General features: G+C 41.7%; 1 protein-coding gene across 2 annotated transcripts in view; it reads right to left on the bottom strand.

Annotated features, from left to right (window-relative positions):
• Positions 1-2,049: 2,049 nt before the first annotated feature.
• hid1b (HID1 domain containing b) overlaps positions 2,050-17,475 on the bottom strand; it is a 34,449-nt gene continuing 19,023 nt past the window's right edge. Inside the window, exons 8-19 of one of the 2 annotated variants that reach the window (XM_039788421.1) lie at positions 17,405-17,461; positions 15,982-16,122; positions 15,609-15,699; positions 14,462-14,613; positions 13,660-13,738; positions 13,134-13,298; positions 9,669-9,887; positions 8,441-8,610; positions 8,262-8,348; positions 6,402-6,493; positions 4,791-4,949; positions 2,050-2,395 (exon numbers count right to left, since the gene is read on the bottom strand). In XM_039788421.1, coding sequence (XP_039644355.1) covers positions 2,332-2,395; positions 4,791-4,949; positions 6,402-6,493; positions 8,262-8,348; positions 8,441-8,610; positions 9,669-9,887; positions 13,134-13,298; positions 13,660-13,738; positions 14,462-14,613; positions 15,609-15,699; positions 15,982-16,122; positions 17,405-17,461 — 1,476 coding nt within the window. In that variant the 3' untranslated portion in view covers positions 2,050-2,331. The remainder of the gene's footprint in view (positions 2,396-4,790; positions 4,950-6,401; positions 6,494-8,261; positions 8,349-8,440; positions 8,611-9,668; positions 9,888-13,133; positions 13,299-13,659; positions 13,739-14,461; positions 14,614-15,608; positions 15,700-15,981; positions 16,123-17,404; positions 17,462-17,475) is intronic. The other variant, XM_039788422.1, reaches the window with a different exon arrangement.

Here is a 17,475-nt window from a genome sequence, read left to right as displayed (position 1 = left end):
CAAACCACAATGTCCTGATCTTGCTTGCATCTTACATTTGCTCAGATTATCAGCGTGTCTGACTGATGTTTTACAGTTCATTGCGGTTGTCTGCCAGAAGCTAGTCTATATCCACGGCGTCCCACTTCCGTGATTGTTCAGGTGCCGCCGAACATTTCGCCAGATATCCCTATGTTTTACTAGCCTGACGTGGTCATACTCCGATTCTAGTCAGAATGTGACCCCGACCTCGAATGTTGTGGGCGGGGCTAAGTTCGGCTGGCATCCAGGCTAATGTTTTATATCTATGTCCCTAATTTTCGGCCGGATGTCCGTCCCCTTCCTCTGTCTCTGTGTTGGCGTTCTAACCTCCGGTGGATTTCTGAGGACTATGGTTAACTGCTCCTCAGATCTCTGCAGGGTAAATCCAGACAGCTAGCTAGACTATCTGTCCTATCTGAGTTTTCTGTTGCACGACTAACACTACTTTTGAACGTACACACGTTCCACCAAAACAACTTCCCGAGGCTATTTTGCAGAGGCACCGTGGCTCTGTGCGGCGCTTAATGCCGCCCAAGACGATTGTGATTGGTTTAAAGAAATACCAATAAACCAGAGCATGTTTTTCTCCCATCCCAGAATGCTGTGTGGACTAGCCAGACCCTCCTCCGCTCCGCAGCGTGTGGTTGGTCTGTCAAAGCGATACTACAAACGATATAACAAATCGTATACGGACGGAATAACGATAAAATTGCCAAAAACAACAAACGTGTCGCCTTTGATCGCTATTTCGTTTTATAATTCTGACACCAGAAACGTTTGGGGTTTTTAAAACAAATGACAGATATACGTTTTTCAATCTCCAATTAAAAATGAATTGCGGATTATCCAATGACACCCGGTCCGTGTAGCGTCAAACAGTTTGCGTTTGTGCCTTTCCTTGTTTCAACATGCCTCCGTGCACAAAGCCAGCTCCATTAAGAAATGGTTTGCCCTAGGGCTGTGTGGAAGAAAAAGTTCCCGCAGGTCCAGTTTTATTCAGCGCGCGGTGGAGAAAGAAGCTCACAAGCAGCTGGAGGATTCTCTCTGAGCAGAATGAGTTTGTGGCCAGGCTACAGGAAACAACAGAATAAACAACAGCTGAGAAGAAGTCTGCCTGAGCAGATTTGCATAGACTCAATACTGTCTGCTTTGACTAATCAAAAGTGCTTGGATTAGTACAGGAGTGAGTTTCTGTTGGAGCCAACCTAGGCTCGAAACAAAAAGGTCTCACTCAAGCAAATGCTTTGTTTCAACACTAAACTAAAGCAACGGCAGACATACTTCATTTAATCAGGATAAAGTATGGATCAGGACACTAAAAGTAGGTAAAAACAATCGGAACTTAAATCAGTCAACGGGAAAAGAGGACATCAGGATAAAATGAGACTAAAACTGTCACGTAATTCATTTTCTTCTACAGCTGCAGGATATGAGGAAAATATGCAATATGCGATAACGTTGCTGAATATCGCGATCACGATATTACTTTCGATAAATAAAACAGATATTAGAGTGAACTCAGTTCAACAAGTTGCTCGTTCAATTTAAAACAAATGAAAGGAAATCATTTCCACCGTTCTTTGATTGAACAAACTGAACATTAAATTGAATATAAAAAGGCAGCACTAAAAAAGAATGACAGTTCCATTTTAAAGTGCAGTTTTCTACTGGTATTTTCTTTCAACTAACACAAAAAAAATCTCAGAGCGTCTTTTGCGATGCATCGCAGCCTTTCGCCATATGTATATTGCGACAGTTGATAACGATGATGATAAAAAATATATTGTGCAGCCCTTGTTTCCTCAGGGCGACCTCACCCAGTGAGAGCGTGCGCCCCATGTAGGCTGAGTCCTTTGCAGCGGCCCTCTAGCCACTGTCACTACAAAATGGGAAAAATGGGAACAAAAAGGGGGGGAAAAGCCCCAACAAATAATCAAAAAAAAATAAAGAAAATGTTCCCCAGATTTTGTGTGGAAGAAATTTACTGGAACTTAAAGTGAATAAATTAATGTTCAATAAACATCACACTTAATGATTAAGTCAAATTTAATGACCATTTGGCATTGCTCATTATACATATTGTATGTGATACACAGTAACTGATGTTTTGACACATTTAGACATTCTTCTTTTTCTCTCTGAACTTTGAAAGTTGTCCGGAAGAAAGAAGTACAAGATTATCATCCGTGTGTTGTCTTGAAATACCACCAGAGAGTGTTCAGCTGTGAGGAAGCTGAAACCAGCGGATCCCAGTTGTTGGCGAGCGGGTGAAGAGAGAACAGATTCAGCTGGACGCCTTCGACAGCCGCTCTAAACCCTCTGGATCTCAAAGAGCCGTATGTCCGTGTCGTACCAGATTGGAGGATCCACGTTGCTACGGCAACAAAAGTCAAAACAAAGTCTTTGTTTTAAACTCGAGGCGTGGCGGCCAAAGGCTTATGTAACACGTGCGAGTTGCCAGGACAGTTTGAAATAAATGTTTGTTCTTAAGCCCGGTTCAGACCAGAGGTTTGTGTTGAAACTTGAAACGAGCCGGTCTGCAGCGTTTGGAAAGCTGCCAGCTCACACCAATGAGACCAGACGGTGTATTGTCGCCATAGCAATAGGGTTGGCTACCTTTCGCATTTGAACCAATATCAGTACCGATACCGGTACCTGAAACTCTGTTCCCGGTACCCAACGTTACTTTTTTTTCCCGGTACTTTCCCTCTGTAATAACAACACAAATTATTTCAGTTGTAAAAATAATTCCAAACCTATTTACTTAGAACATTGTGTTATTTATTTAGAATATTTTACACTGACAGAAATTAAATTAAAATAAAACCCCTCCCTCTCTCCTCCCAAACCCGTCCCTACAACCTATTAAATTGAATAATTATTCTACTTTTATTATTGTATTTGTATATTATTCTTTTTAGCCTGTTTTTTTTCTTATTTTAATTGCTCTTTAATGTTTCATGTAAAGCACTTTGAATTGCCTTGCTGCTGTAGAAATAAAGTCGCCTTGCCTTCAAACCTCAGCCTGTCAGTCAGTCACCAGGGCACAGAAACCACTGTTGTGCCTGCTCGTGTCAGAGGAAGTGTAACGTCAACAGCACCGCGACCGCTTTCGCCTCGCCATTAATATCACATCGGAGTGAATGCTGTCCGCGTGACGTTTTTAAAAACTGTAAGCACACTTGAAACCGCTTTATCTTTGTCCGCACCTCTGCGTGTGGGTGTGTGTGCGTCGGAGCTCCGCTCGGTGTCAACATGCAGAGAGGACTGATAAGCTTGCTCTTACGCGCTCTCAGGTACCGATATTTGGCACAGTTTGATTTTACGTGAACCAATACTCTGTAATACCGACGTGATTCGGTCGGTACCGGTGAAAGTAACCACTCTTTGTTCTTCCGTCCAGGCTTTTTGTAGCGGGACCTATCTTTTGTCGCGTCTGAAGATGAACGTGGATATTAGTGATAGTTGAGCTGCTTGCTACGGTTCCATTTCTAGTGAGGAATCTGCGAAAACGTTTGATTTCTGGTTCGCCGCTTTGCTCTAATCGCCGCTCGCTCTCTAGCTCGCTTGACCACATTACCGCGCTCGCGGGCACTCCTCGAGCCTCCGTCTCAATCTCTAATTTCCACCAGTTGACAGTTTGTGACATTAAAAAAAAAAAAATGGATTATGGATCATTTTATTTCTATAGTTTGCAGCTGACTTTAAAAGCTGACTTCTCTATTGGCTGTTAGTAGGCTATAATAGACCTTTTTCACAGCAGACATGTTGACATGTCATAGTAGGGAAAGCACAGGTGTATTCAAACCATTACTGATGGCTGCATTCCACTTAGGAGAGGTCCTGGTATTAAACCATTAATGATGACTGCATTCCACTTAGGAGAGGTCCTGGTATTAAACCATTAATGATGACTGCATTCCACTTAGGAGAGGTCCTGGTATTAAACCATTACTGATGGCTGCATTCCACTTAGGAGAGGCCCTGGTATTAAACCATTACTGATGGCTGCATTCCACTTAGGAGAGGCCCTGGTATTAAACCATTACTGATGGCTGCATTCCACTTAGGAGAGGTCCTGGTATTAAACCATTACTGATGGCTGCATTCCACTTAGGAGAGGTCCTGGTATTAAACCATTACTGATGGCTGCATTCCACTTAGGAGAGGTCCTGGTATTAAACCATTACTGATGGCTGCATTCCACTTAGGAGAGGTCCTGGTATTAAAACCATTACTGATGGCTGCATATCCACTTAGGAGAGAGCCCTGGTATTAAACCATTACTGATGGCTGCATTCCACTTAGGAGACCTCCTGGTATTAAACCATTACTGATGGCTGTATTCCATTATGACACCTTATGATTTATTGAGAACGTATGCATTATCAATCTCAGCTGTGCTTTTCCTACTATGACAAGTCAACATGTCTGCTGTGAAAAAAGGTCCATTGACGTGCTGTTCTAAACAACCTCCACTTTACCAGCTGACTTCTCTATTGGCTGTTGAAACAGGCGACGTCTCTTACGTTCTAAAACCAGCCTCTGCGACTCGAGCAGCTGAGACGCGGCGGCGCCATCGGCTGGTTTGAGTTGAGCTGAGGCGGGCCGGTTCAGACCGCTGAAACTTTCTCCGGGCTAAGTTCTGAAACGGCTTCGTCTCGTCTCTAATCTTTGGTCTGAACTGGGCTTAACGGGTTAATCTATCGGAAAATAAAAAAGGGGAAAATAATCTGGTTACATTCAGGCTCGTACTCAAGTCTGTTTACCGTAAGTAGATGACTCCCCACATGTAGGTGCGGAACCACATGGCCGTGCCGGCGTTGGCCTGGTACTTCCTGATGAGGATGGGATGAGGGACGGGCAGCAGGCCGACCAGCGTGCCGTGCTGGAGGAACTTCAGGATTTCGGACTCGTCTGTCAAACCCCTGAGGACGACACCAACAACACTCACACTCATCTGAACGATTAAAGCTTCTATATTCACCAAATGACTGTATGACAGCGTTGCTTGTGGTGATGACGGTGCAGCAGAGGTGTACGGAGCGTTTTTTTAGCACCTTTTTTAGCTCATTATTTGGGTTTTTGCAGGCCACAATTGTAGACCGTGTAAAATAAGTTTCTTTTGAAACCTCGAGTTTGCCATTTTGGCTGTCGCCATCTTGTTTTTGTGGAGCCAGAAGTGACCAGAAGAGGACAGCGCTGTGGTAACGACAAATTTCAGTCCCAATAATTTTCTAAATGAACATCATGCTGTATTGAAGAAGACTCGAAAGTAGCGATTGAGACCATAAACACAGACACACACACAAACACATAGATACGCACACACAGACACACACAGACGTTTACTGAGGTAATAAATATAAGGGAGAAGGAGGCTCATTTTCTAATAGACTTCTATACATTTGGACTTTGTTGTTTTGGTTTTCAGTGATGAACCCGCTGTACACTATCTGCCCAACGCCAAACAAAGTGAGACAAAGTTAGCAACTAGACTGTGAAGGTGGAACATTTAGCAGCTAAAGAGACAGATCTCTTTCTCAGGAGTTGATAGTGTCCCAAACGGAGCTAAAAGAGAGGCAATATTGGACACAAACATGACTCCTTGTGAATGCTCAAGTTGCTCTGTGTCTGCTTGACATGTAAAGAGGCAACTGGTTGCTAATACATTCACCTTAACAACTTTATAATATATGTCAGAACTGTGTGTGACGTTCAGCTTGTTGTGGAGTTCTGCCCCCGAGTGGCCAAAAGTAAGTAAGTAAGTCAAGTTTATTTATATAGCACTTCTCACAGATAGTCACAAAGTGCTTCACAGGCAAAATAAATTGAGTATTAGTGCTGCTTTAGAGGAACGCTCGTCATCTCTTTCATCTATTCTCTCTTTTACAGGTAAAACAAGCAATTACTCAACAGAATAATCAAAAGATGAATCATTAATGTTTGTTGCAGCCATATCCATAAAACAACGGACGTTTTTATAGTTCCAATCCAAAACACCCAGTTTCTTGGGAAAATCTAGATTAATTTTATATTCCCAGGAGACCGGGGTCTGCGTCCCGTGTGTGACTTTTCCTAAATTCAACCGTAGCTTTCTTCTCGCGATAACACGCCAAGTGGCGTGTATGTGTACGCCCGCTCTATACAGCGTAGACATACACGCGGATAGATAACACGCCACTTGGCTTAAGAAAGTTGACGTCATGAGAGCCAACACGACGGAACAGGCAAAGCAGAGAGTGCCACCTTACACTAAATGCAAGAAACATTCGAGAGGAAACTGTAATCTTTGGAGTATACGGCACCATTAACCACCTAATAAAAAGGAGTCGTATAATCAATTTGCTTCCGAGATTAAACGTTGTAGGATTTCTTACTTGTCGATGCAGATCTTCTCCACCTGAGGGACCAGAACTTGTAACAGTCTCATGATGGTCTGCAGAGGGAGTTTCACCTTCCATGACGTCACCTGAGACACACACGCAGCCAGCGGTGGAAGAAGTATTCAGATCCTTTACTTCAGTAAAACAATTAATATCACACTGTAAAGAAATACTCCGCTACAAGTAAAAGTCCTGCATTGGAAATGTAACTTAAAGTGCTCGTATTGTGCTCATTTTCAGGTTCATAATTGTATTTAGAGGTTGTACCAGAATAGTTTTACATGGTTTAATTTTCAAAAAACACCATATTTGTGTTGTACTGCACATTACTGCAGCTCCTCTTTTCACCCTGTGTGTTGAGCTCTCTGTTTTAGCTACAGTTAGGCATCTCACTTCTGTTCCATCTTTGTTGGAAGTTGCACATCCGCAGTACCTAGGTAAGGACTACTAGCCAGTCAGAAGTAGAGTATGAGGGCGTGCCCTGACAGTACCTAGGTAAGGACTACTAGCCAGTCAGAAGTAGAGTATGAGGGCGTGCCCTGACAGTAGCTAGGTAAGGACTACTAGCCAGTCAGAAGTAGAGTATGAGGGCGTGCCCTGAGCAGGTACGTAAGAAGACTACTAGCCAGTCAGAAGCAGAGTATGAGGGCTCCTGACAGTACCTAGGTAAGGACTACTAGCCAGTCAGAAGCAGAGTATGAGGGCGTGCTCTGACAGTACCTAGGTAAGGACTACTAGCCAGTCAGAAGTAGAGTATGAGGGCGTGCCCTGACAGTAGCTAGGTAAGGACTACTAGCCAGTCAGAAGTAGAGTATGAGGGCGTGCCCTGACAGTACCTAGGTAAGGACTACTAGCCAGTCAGAAGCAGAGTATGAGGGCGTGCTCTGACAGTACCTAGGTAAGGACTACTAGCCAGTCAGAAGCAGAGTATGAGGGCGTGCTCTGACAGTACCTAGGTAAGGACTACTAGCCAGTCAGAAGCAGAGTATGAGGGTGCATGTCTGTCTCTGAAGTAAAGGCTGGACTACAATAGAGCTGTTTGGAGCAGTTGGTGAACAGTGTTTTCTGTTGGAGATGGTAAGTCCCTTTGGGGGGGACTTTGGGCTTTTTCACTTTGTAAACCTATAACGTGATCAAAAAGATATATAACACAATAAAGCAAAGGGAAAAAGCCAAAAAGCATAATATGAGCGCTTTAAGTAAAAGTCTGTAAATTTCATCAGGAAAATGTACTTAAAGTATTAAAAGTAAAAGTACTCTATGCAGAAGAATCCTTCCGTTGTAGAAAGAGTAAAGGATCCAACCAGTTGTGTGTTTAATGGTCGAATCATCTCAACTGGTTATATTGTTGGCTAGTTTACTTTTTTATTATAAAGTTATTTCAGAAAAGGTTTTATTGCCACAATAAGTACACTTATGTGGAATTTGCCATGATGAAAGGTACATAAACAAATAAACATATTAAACATGAATATGAAATAAACAAAAAATACAGAAAAACATATATACACAATCCAAATAACTGTTGCGTAAGAAAAAAAGAGGCTAAATGGGTTGAGTGCAGAATTTGAGAGAGTTTATAAACTACATGTCTTTGTGCAGAAATCTTAATGTGTAAAGTAACTAGCAACTAAAGCTGTAACAGATGATGTAGTGGAGTAAAAAGTAAAATATTTCTCCCTGAAATGTAGCGGAGTAGAAGTAGAAAGTGGCATGAAAAGAAAAGACTCAAGTAAAGTACCTCAACATTTGTACTTAAGTACAGTACTGGAGTAAATGTACTCGCTGCATACAGCATGATGGGAGGACAGAGCGAGAGATGGAAGGATAAAAGCAGTAAAAACGACCACTAACCCAGTCTGTACTGGCGCTCCAGGACGCCGCGGAGGACGACACACTTGACAGCCGACTCCTCGCCGCCTCCGACTCTGTGCGGGAGATCTGACGACAGGATGAAAGCACGACAGTCGCTTTAGCTGCACCCAGAACAAATGAAAGACTGAATCCAGAGTGAGGCGACGCCTGGCGTATACCTCGAGGTCTCTCTCCGAGTTGGACTCCGTGTCGCTGGCTCCGGCTGCGGCGCCGTTGTCGGCGGACTTCTGCGGAGAGTCGGGATGAGGCACGGCAACCATGGTGCCGTCCACGCTCACCTGGGTCTTCTCCGTTATCTTATCGATTCCTAAAGGACGCAAGAGAAAAACTGGAATAAAAAGGTTTTTGTTGAGTTTTTGGTGCTTCTTGTGCCTCCGTGGAGGATTCACAACAGTGACAACAGATTTCAAAAACATGCGTTGAAGCTTCTTCATAATTTATTTCTCAGAGATAAGTACATTTCTTCCGTGCCACACTATTTTCTCCTCGCCGCAATTTATTGGCAAAGCGAGGATTGCTTAAAACATCCTGAACATACTTATCAACAGTGGAGAATTAAATTTATATTGTCAAATGATAAAAGTTATGTCAGGACACAGATAGAGATGGTCTAGACCACACTATAATTTACAAAAACCCAACAATTTGTTATTGGTTTTTTTTAGCAAATTTCAAGCATTTGGTGGGACAGTCGCAAGGAAAACAATTATATTATATATATATATATATATATATATAGAAAAAAAAGGTGCCAAAGAAAAGTAGCCTGGGACAACCCTGACGAACTTCGGCAAATTTGAGATTTGCTCTGCAAGTCCGTCTGGCCAAGAGCCCATTCAAACCCATTTCCAATTTTTCCACCAATCACAACCGTTGAGGCGGGCTTTACACGATGACGATTGCGCAGCGACGTTGACGCAGATTTTGAATTTCCGTGAACGGGCTCTGCAGCATGCTCGCTGGTTGAGAGGTTTTTCTGTCGTTCTGCATACGTCGTCCCCTTCATCGCTCCGATTGGTTTTAGGTCTATCCAATTGCGCCCGGAGGCATTTGAGCCGCGTCCGTTGGTGACGCCCCTTTGGAAATGGGCTGTGAATGAACCTTCCCCCAGACCCCCTCTCAGTTACAACTGAGAAGGGTCTGGGGTCAACCAGGCTAAAAGAAAAGCATAGGTGGTCCACAAACTGGCCGCTTCAGTAACATTGACCGAAGGGCGTGTGAATAGATGACTGATAAACGATAGGAGGGACTAATTGCAAATATAAATATTTTCTTTATTCAAGATTGGGTCCTCATAAAGTCTTATTCCAAATTATGGATCTGTCCCATTATCAGGTTGGTCTTTTATTCTGGTTAATACAGTACAGTAGTTATCCGTCTGCCTACCTGGAGAGGCCTCTAAGCTGGCTTTGAGCGTGCCGGGCTCAGCAGGTACAGAAGATCTGGACGCCTCCGTGGAAACGGTCTCCGTAGAGGTGCTCCTGGAAATCCCAGGCTTCTTCCTCTGCAGCGCCCTCTGAATAGACGCCGCGTCGGACGGCAGGTTGGCCAACTGGTGGAAAACGTTGCGCTTTCGGATGATGGCGTACACGAGGTTGAAGTTGCCTGTCAGGGAGATTTCACTTGTTGGAGGTTGGTGCCATAATGGAGCTTAGGTTGCTTTCACACCGGCCTCGTTTGGTCGGATAGTCCGGTTGGTTTGTGGCGGTGTGAAAGCTCATCCGAACTCTGGTGCGGATCAAATAAACAAGCTCTGGTCCGCTTAAAAGGAGAAATCCGGCGCAAAATGACCCTAGGGGTTAATAACACATGTGTACCGAGTCGACCGTTCTCTGGGATATGTTTTCATGCTAATCGAATGTGACCAGTTTTAGTTCAAACCGCTAATTAGCTTATAACGCTAGTCGTCAGGGCAGAGGGTAAAGTAAAAAGAAATCACTATTTCTACACCACTAACAAGGCTCAAAATAGCACCACACTTCCACGGTAGCATAATGAGGGTCCCTACATGTAAACCGAAGCATTGAAAACTTTGTAAGTGTACAGACAGTTTATTAAAAAGATAGTTTAGAAAGACATTACCGTTCACGTATACGGGCGGGTGCCATCTTGGGAAAGCAGTCACGACCAGTCGAACGCCGTGTAACCAGTAACACAGCTCAAGCACGGTGTTCACCTTGTTAGTGGTGTAGAAATAGAGATTTCTTTTCACTTTACCCGTGCCCCGACGACTAGCTGTATAAGCTAATTAGCGGTTTGCACTAAAACTGGTCACATTCGATTAGCATGAAAACATATCCCAGAGACCGGTCGACTCCGTACACACGTGTTATTAACCCCTAGGGTCATTTTGCGCCGGATTTGTCCTTTAAAAACGGGGGTCTTGGTTCCCTTCCAAGTGATCAAGAGTTCGGTTCACTCAATCCGTACGGTGGCCGGGAAGTGCAATGCAACATTACAAAGAATGAAACACTTTTACATTTTGGAAAACAAATTTACATTTTGGAAAACAAAATAACATTTTGGAAAACAAATTTACATTTTGGAAAACAAAATAACATTTTGGAAAACAAATTTACATTTTGGAAAACAAAATAACATTTTAGAAAACAAATTTACATTTTGGAAAACAAAATAACATTTTAGAAAACAAATTTACATTTTAGAAAACAAATTTACATTTTGGAAAACAAATTTACATTTTGGAAAACAAAATAACATTTTAGAAAACAAATTTACATTTTGGAAAACAAAATAACATTTTAGAAAACAAATTTACATTTTGGAAAACAAAATAACATTTTCGAAAACAAATTTACATTTTAGAAAACAAATTTACATTTTGGAAAACAAAATAACATTTTAGAAAACAAATTTACATTTTCGAAAACAAATTAACAAGATGCAAAACACTTTTACCAGTCCCGAAACAAATTTACAAATGACAGATTCTTCACGGAAAGGGAATGTACCACATACCGGAAGTGATGAGGTTTTGTATACATGTCGCCTCCTGACTACGGCAGTTATGGATCGAACGTGCAATAGAGCCCATCTTGGAACAGGGAGGCACTGCCTTATATACTGTCTATGGGCGCCCTTAATGCATCAGCGTCAATGTAGGCAAAGGTCTAACGGAAATAAAATCACTATAAATCGTCAAAATCTCATGCGTGTTCTTGTTTTTAAACAAAAGACAAAGAGACTAATTAATGTGTTAATACAAAGAATATTTATTATAATCAGTTCACAGATATGAGTACAAACGGAAACTTCACCCTTCTGAACTAAGAGGTTCTGCTTCAAAGTGAAGTTTAAACAGACTGAAATGTCCAGGCTCACTCCCCCACTAATGATTCATTTATTTCTGCATGTATTTATTTATTTAACGGAGACTTTAAGTCGTGGTTTCGTCGTCCACAGTCCGAGTCCCGCCAGACTCCCTTTAGGAAACCTGTGATTTAAACTTCAGCAGGCTGTGACAGTCCGCTCCGTTTAGTCCTGGATCTGATTCTCCGGGCTTCCCTTCCCTCCAGCGGGCCCAGCAATACGGCTGGGTCTCCAGCTGCGTGGTGTCGGTTTTGGCTCCCAGGAATGGGCAGTGAGCTCCAGGTCCTGCAGCTGCAGACGGACTCAGCTGCCCCCTGCTGTAGCGCTTCGATCCGGCCGTCGACATACCGTTCCCTGTTTTTCCAATGTTTCCGTCAGGTCCGCGTCATATAAAAACTCCAAACACCGAACACACGTAAAGTCACCATAAACTTCATTCACGCCATATACTCACTCACAACAACACAAATTGAGCGCTGCACCCAACAACACCTCATCACTTCCGGTATGTGGTACATTCCCTTTCCGTGAAGAATCTGTCATTTGTAAATTTGTTTCGGGACTGGTAAAAGTGTTTTGCATCTTGTTAATTTGTTTTCTAAAATGTAAATTTGTTTTCGAAAATGTAAATTTGTTTTCGAAAATGTAAATTTGTTTTCTAAAATGTTATTTTGTTTTCCAAAATGTAAATTTTGTTTCTAAAAAGTAAATTTGTTTCTAAAAATGTTATTTTGTTTTCCAAAATGTTATTTTGTTTTCCAAAATGTAAATTTGTTTTCTAAAACGTAAATTTGTTTCTAAAAATGTTATTTTGTTTTCCAAAATGTAAATTTGTTTTCTAAAACGTAAATTTGTTTTCGAAAATGTTATTTTGTTTTCCAAAATGTAAATTTGTTTTCTAAAATGTTATTTTGTTTTCCAAAATGTAAATTTGTTTTCTAAAATGTTATTTTGTTTTCCAAAATGTAAATTTGTTTTCCAAAATGTAAATTTGTTTTCCAAAATGTAAATTTGTCTCGAGCTTTGTAAAAGTGTTTCATTCTTTGTAATGTTGCATTGCACTTCCCGGCCACCGTAAATCCGACCCAAACACAAGAAGTGAACCAAAAACAGAGCATTTACTAGCCGGCACTTTCAACCTTGCACACAATTTACAGACATATATATGATTAAAGGGATGCCAACTTTCAGATACATCAGCTGTTCTGAGCACACATCGCTGGTTGTCTGTGTGACATCATCGTCTCTCTCTCCTTCACTCGCTGTCTGTCAGCTGCTCATTGTTCGCCTTCATCTAACATATCAGAAACACTAAAGCAGAACCAGAAAACCCAAGATTTTATAAATGTGGCGTTTCTCCATTGTATCTAAGAGCAGAAGTGTCGGCGAGTTTCGGATATTCTGTCCAATAAACGAGCGACCGCAATGTTGCAACTTCACCCCCCCGAATCACACCCAGTCCACCGAACTATAGGTGTGAAAGCGCCCTTATTTAACGCGAGTGCACCTCTGTGTTCTCACCGTCAAACTGATACTGGATGATGTTGTTGAAGACCTCCAGCAGGAAGAAGACCAGGTGGTGGTTCTGGGGGGAGGACAAGAGGAACCAGGGGGTGGTGAAGGCCTCCAGGAGGTGGAGCAGCTTGTTGGCCGCCACCATGGACAGACTCTTCAGGTAAGGTGAAACTGTGGAGGGCAGAAACGGAGGATTTAAAAAGGTCGCATATCACGCTTGGGAAATCACGAGATTTCCATGTCTTTTTTAAAATTATATAGCAGGTTGAGGTCAACAACACTTACTACTAAAATATGTTACAGCTTGAATACTCTAAATGGCTGGCGATTTCTTAACAAGCGACGCCTTTCAGACAGACAGCATGAGAAAAATAATGTGCTTTTTGAACATTAAAGCATGTAAACATGTTCTAGTAGAAACACAAAATACAAGTATGAACCTGAAAATGAGCATGACATGGGACCTTTTTAATAGTACTCTGCAGTTCTCTTATCAGCCACCGGGAAGCGACATATTATCTGTTCTACTCACTGTTGACTATTATTGTGAGCAGGCAGTCAAAGAGAGGCTGCAGGCGCTGGTGTCCACTGGTCATGATCTTGTGGAAGATCTAAACGTGAAAAAGTTAAGAGAATATTTAGAGTGATGCTCTGTGGTTACATATTCATTCACAGCATATCAGAGAATACAACTAGAGCTGCAAAGATTAATCGATTGATCAATTAGTTTAGCCAACTATTAAATTAATAGCCCACTATTTTGATAGCCAACTGATCGGAGTCATTTTTTATGAAAAAAAAAAAAAGTCTGGTTGCAGCTTGTTAAATGTGAATATGTTCTAGTCTCTTCTCTCCTCTGTGACAGTAAACTGAACATCTTTGAGTTGTGGACAAAACAAGACATTTGAAGATGTCATCTTGGGCTTTGGGACATTTTTCACCATTTTCTGACATTTTAGAGACCAAACAACTACTCCATTAACGGAGAAAATACTCAATAGATTAATCGACAGTGAAAATATTCGTTAGTTGCAGCCCTACGTATAACAGAGGGAAGGTATTGGCTGGAAATATCTAAACGACATCAGAACTTTATTACATACATTTTATCCAAATCAACTTACAATTGCTATACATCAGAGGTTGCACACCTCTGGAGCAACTAGAGGTTAAGTGTCTTGCTCAGGGACACGTTGGTTGATGTGTCACAGTGGGAATCGAACCCAGATCTCCCATCCAAAGGCATGTGTCATATCCACTGCGCCATCACCACCCAATAACTCCACTCTTTATTTTAGGCATTTTTAGGAAAGAAAACTAAATATTCTTCTAACCACAATGAGCAGGTCAGCGTGGGTTCCTGTGAAGACAGGGATGTCCATCGGGACGCGGAGGGTGTATGGCTTGTTCAGACGGACACCAAAGTTCCTCTCTCCACTCAGCAGCAGGAGGATGAACACGCCGATGTGCATGAGGCCCACGCGAGCTGCAGGCGCACACAAACAAGGAGTGTGTGTTTTTTAATAACAATCTATGCAAATTAACACTCATCTTAACATGCATGCACACTGTGGAAGAAAATGATATGGAGGAGGGAGAGGCGAGCTAGCCTTACTTTGAACGTCAACAAGAAGTGACATCACCCAACATCGCCTAGAGCACCTTTAAGTTCCTATAATTTGATCAACAAACTTTTAGTGTCTCCTGTAGGCCTGTAACAATTATTACATAATTGCCTAATTGTCAATTTTCTTTTTACATAATCACGGTTGAACTGCAACTAACTGCTAACCTTAGCTATTAGCTAAGGTCTTAAGAGGTAGGACTGTTGATGGTAACGGCTGATTTTGTTTAGATATGCCACATTGTAATTATATACAGTGGCTTGCATAAGTTCACACACCCATGCTAAAGTTGACTAAAAAGAGGAATAAAAAAAAAACATCTTTTGGAAATTGATGCCTTAATTAAAAACATTTGCAAAAATCCAACCTTTAAGGACAACAATTTTCTTTATGAATGAATAATGTATTGTAAATAAATAAATGTTCTTCCTTAAAATACAGGGGGCATAAGTAAGCACACCCCTATGTTAAATTCCCATAGAGGCAGGCAGATCTTTATTTTTAAAGGCCAGTTATTTCATTGATCCAGGATACTATGCATCCTGATAAAGTTCCCTTGGCCTTTGGGATTAAAATACCCCCCACATCATCACATACCCTTCACCATACCTACAGATTGGCATGGGGTACTTTCCATAAAATCTTCTCTCAATGCAAATCAAACCAGCTATTAGGCTAACTGAAATAAAACCATGCCAGTCTCTAGGTATGGTGAAGGGTATGTGATGATCAAGCTTCCTGTGAGCTTCTGTCTGCACTGCGCTGTGAATAAAACTCATCTGAACCAGCCACTTGAAATGGACTTGAGAGAACTTTTTCTTCCCCAACACACAGCGTTTTAATCTGCGTGACTCACACTGATCTGTTCTGGCTTCGTTCAGGCTGAAGAGGATGGGAACCAGCACGTCCAACACGTCGCTGCTCTTCAGCACGAAAAACAGGAACTTCTGAAAACACAAACACAACTGAGCTTTAACTCTTCTGTCCCAGTTTTTGTTTGAGTTTTCAGACATAGTACATGTGACGTTTGAAGTCCAGTGGCTTTGTGTCGCTGTTGTAAATGTGCTCGTTTCTATGCGTCCATATACCTGTTTTTAGGTTATCTGTTAAATGTATTTTTCCGTGTAAATAGCCATGTGCATGAAACCAAATGTGAAAACCAAATTCCCCCACCGGACAATAAATGAATATCTATCCATCTATCGTCACAGTTAAATCGGGCTCCGCACCTTGTTGAAGTCACAGAACTTCCAGAAGAGGATCAGCAGCTCCTGGTGGAACTGGATCTTCTTGTTGGAGTGAGGCAGGTAGGTTTGAACCAGAGGGTTGTTCATCAGCCGAGACAGACCTTTCAGGATGAAGCTCAAGTCCTGATAAACAGAGACAGGGTTTTCCATACCACTATAAGGCTTAAGGTGCAGCACCCAAGACGTTTTGGATTTTGCAATGTAAAAATCAATGAGAGCATCAAAACTAACTATTAACTAAGTGACTTTTCTTAGATCTAATGATTGTAGTTGGACTTCTTTAGCAAGTTTTGGCTTCAAGCTTTTTGAGTGTTATTTATTGTAATTATCTGTTCTAGCTTTTTCAACGTTTCAGACAGACATAATAATGGTCTAAAATCATGTGAAATTGCATATTTATTTTATTTAAAAACGTAACATTTTCTTGAGGAATGGCCCCTAAACCCCAACCCCCAAAATAAGTGCACCTAATTCTTCCACAAACCTCAGGAAAACACTGAACGAAAAACAGACTTTAAAAGGACATATCCGGCGCAAAATGAACCTAGGGGTTAATAACACATGGGTACCGAGTCGACCGTTCTCTGGGATATGTTTCCATGCTAATGTGACCAGTTTTAGCCCAAACCGCTAATTAGCTTATAACGCTAGTCATCCGGAAAGCAGTCACGACCAGTCGAATGCCAAACGCCGTGCAACCAGTAACCAGTAACACAGCTCAAGTGCGGTGTTCCTGGTTCAACTGGTCGTGACTGCTTTCCCAAGATGGCGCCTGCATGTATACGTGAACGGTCTTTCTAAACTATCTTTTTAATAAACTGTCCGTACACTTTTACACAAAGTTCTCAATGCTTGTGTTTACATGTAGGGACCCTCATTATGCTACCGTGGAAGTGTGGTGCTATTTTGAGCCCTTTTAGTAGGATAGAAATAGTGATTTCTACGACTAGCGTTATAAGCTAATTAGCGGTTTTGGCTAACACCGGTCACATTCGATTAGCATGAAAACATATCTCAGAGAACGGTCAACTCTGTACACGTGTTATTAACCCCAAGGTTCATTTTGCGACCGAATTTCTCCTTTAACATCCTACAGTTAGGGCTGTGCAATTGATCAAATCAAATTTTTGATCGCAATTTTGATTTCGGCTCCTAACAATCGCAAAAACAATATAATCAAGTAAAGCAATTATTTTGCACATGACGTTTTGTCTTGTGTTCTGAAGGGGAATTCAAAAAGTTAAAAACGGGAAAAGTATGAAGGTACATTTCATAGTTCAAGGTGTTTTCACTGTTTATTTGTTTAACTGTTTCCCGGGTTTTTTAAGTTCAATAAATGCAACATCTTTCCAGAAGTCAACGAGTAATGTTAAATAACTGTGAGGGGTTAGCTTTGGCGCTTCACCTCTTCTCTGTGTATCCTGGAGAGATAATTCACAAAGAGGTTATCAGGTCCAGCTGGCTGCAAAAAAAACA

This window comes from Perca fluviatilis, chromosome 21, assembly GCF_010015445.1.
Source record: "Perca fluviatilis chromosome 21, GENO_Pfluv_1.0, whole genome shotgun sequence".
NCBI classification, from domain to species: Eukaryota; Metazoa; Chordata; class Actinopteri; order Perciformes; family Percidae; genus Perca; species Perca fluviatilis.
Note: the sequence above shows the minus strand (reverse complement) of the source record. Positions and strands in the feature narration are given on the sequence as shown.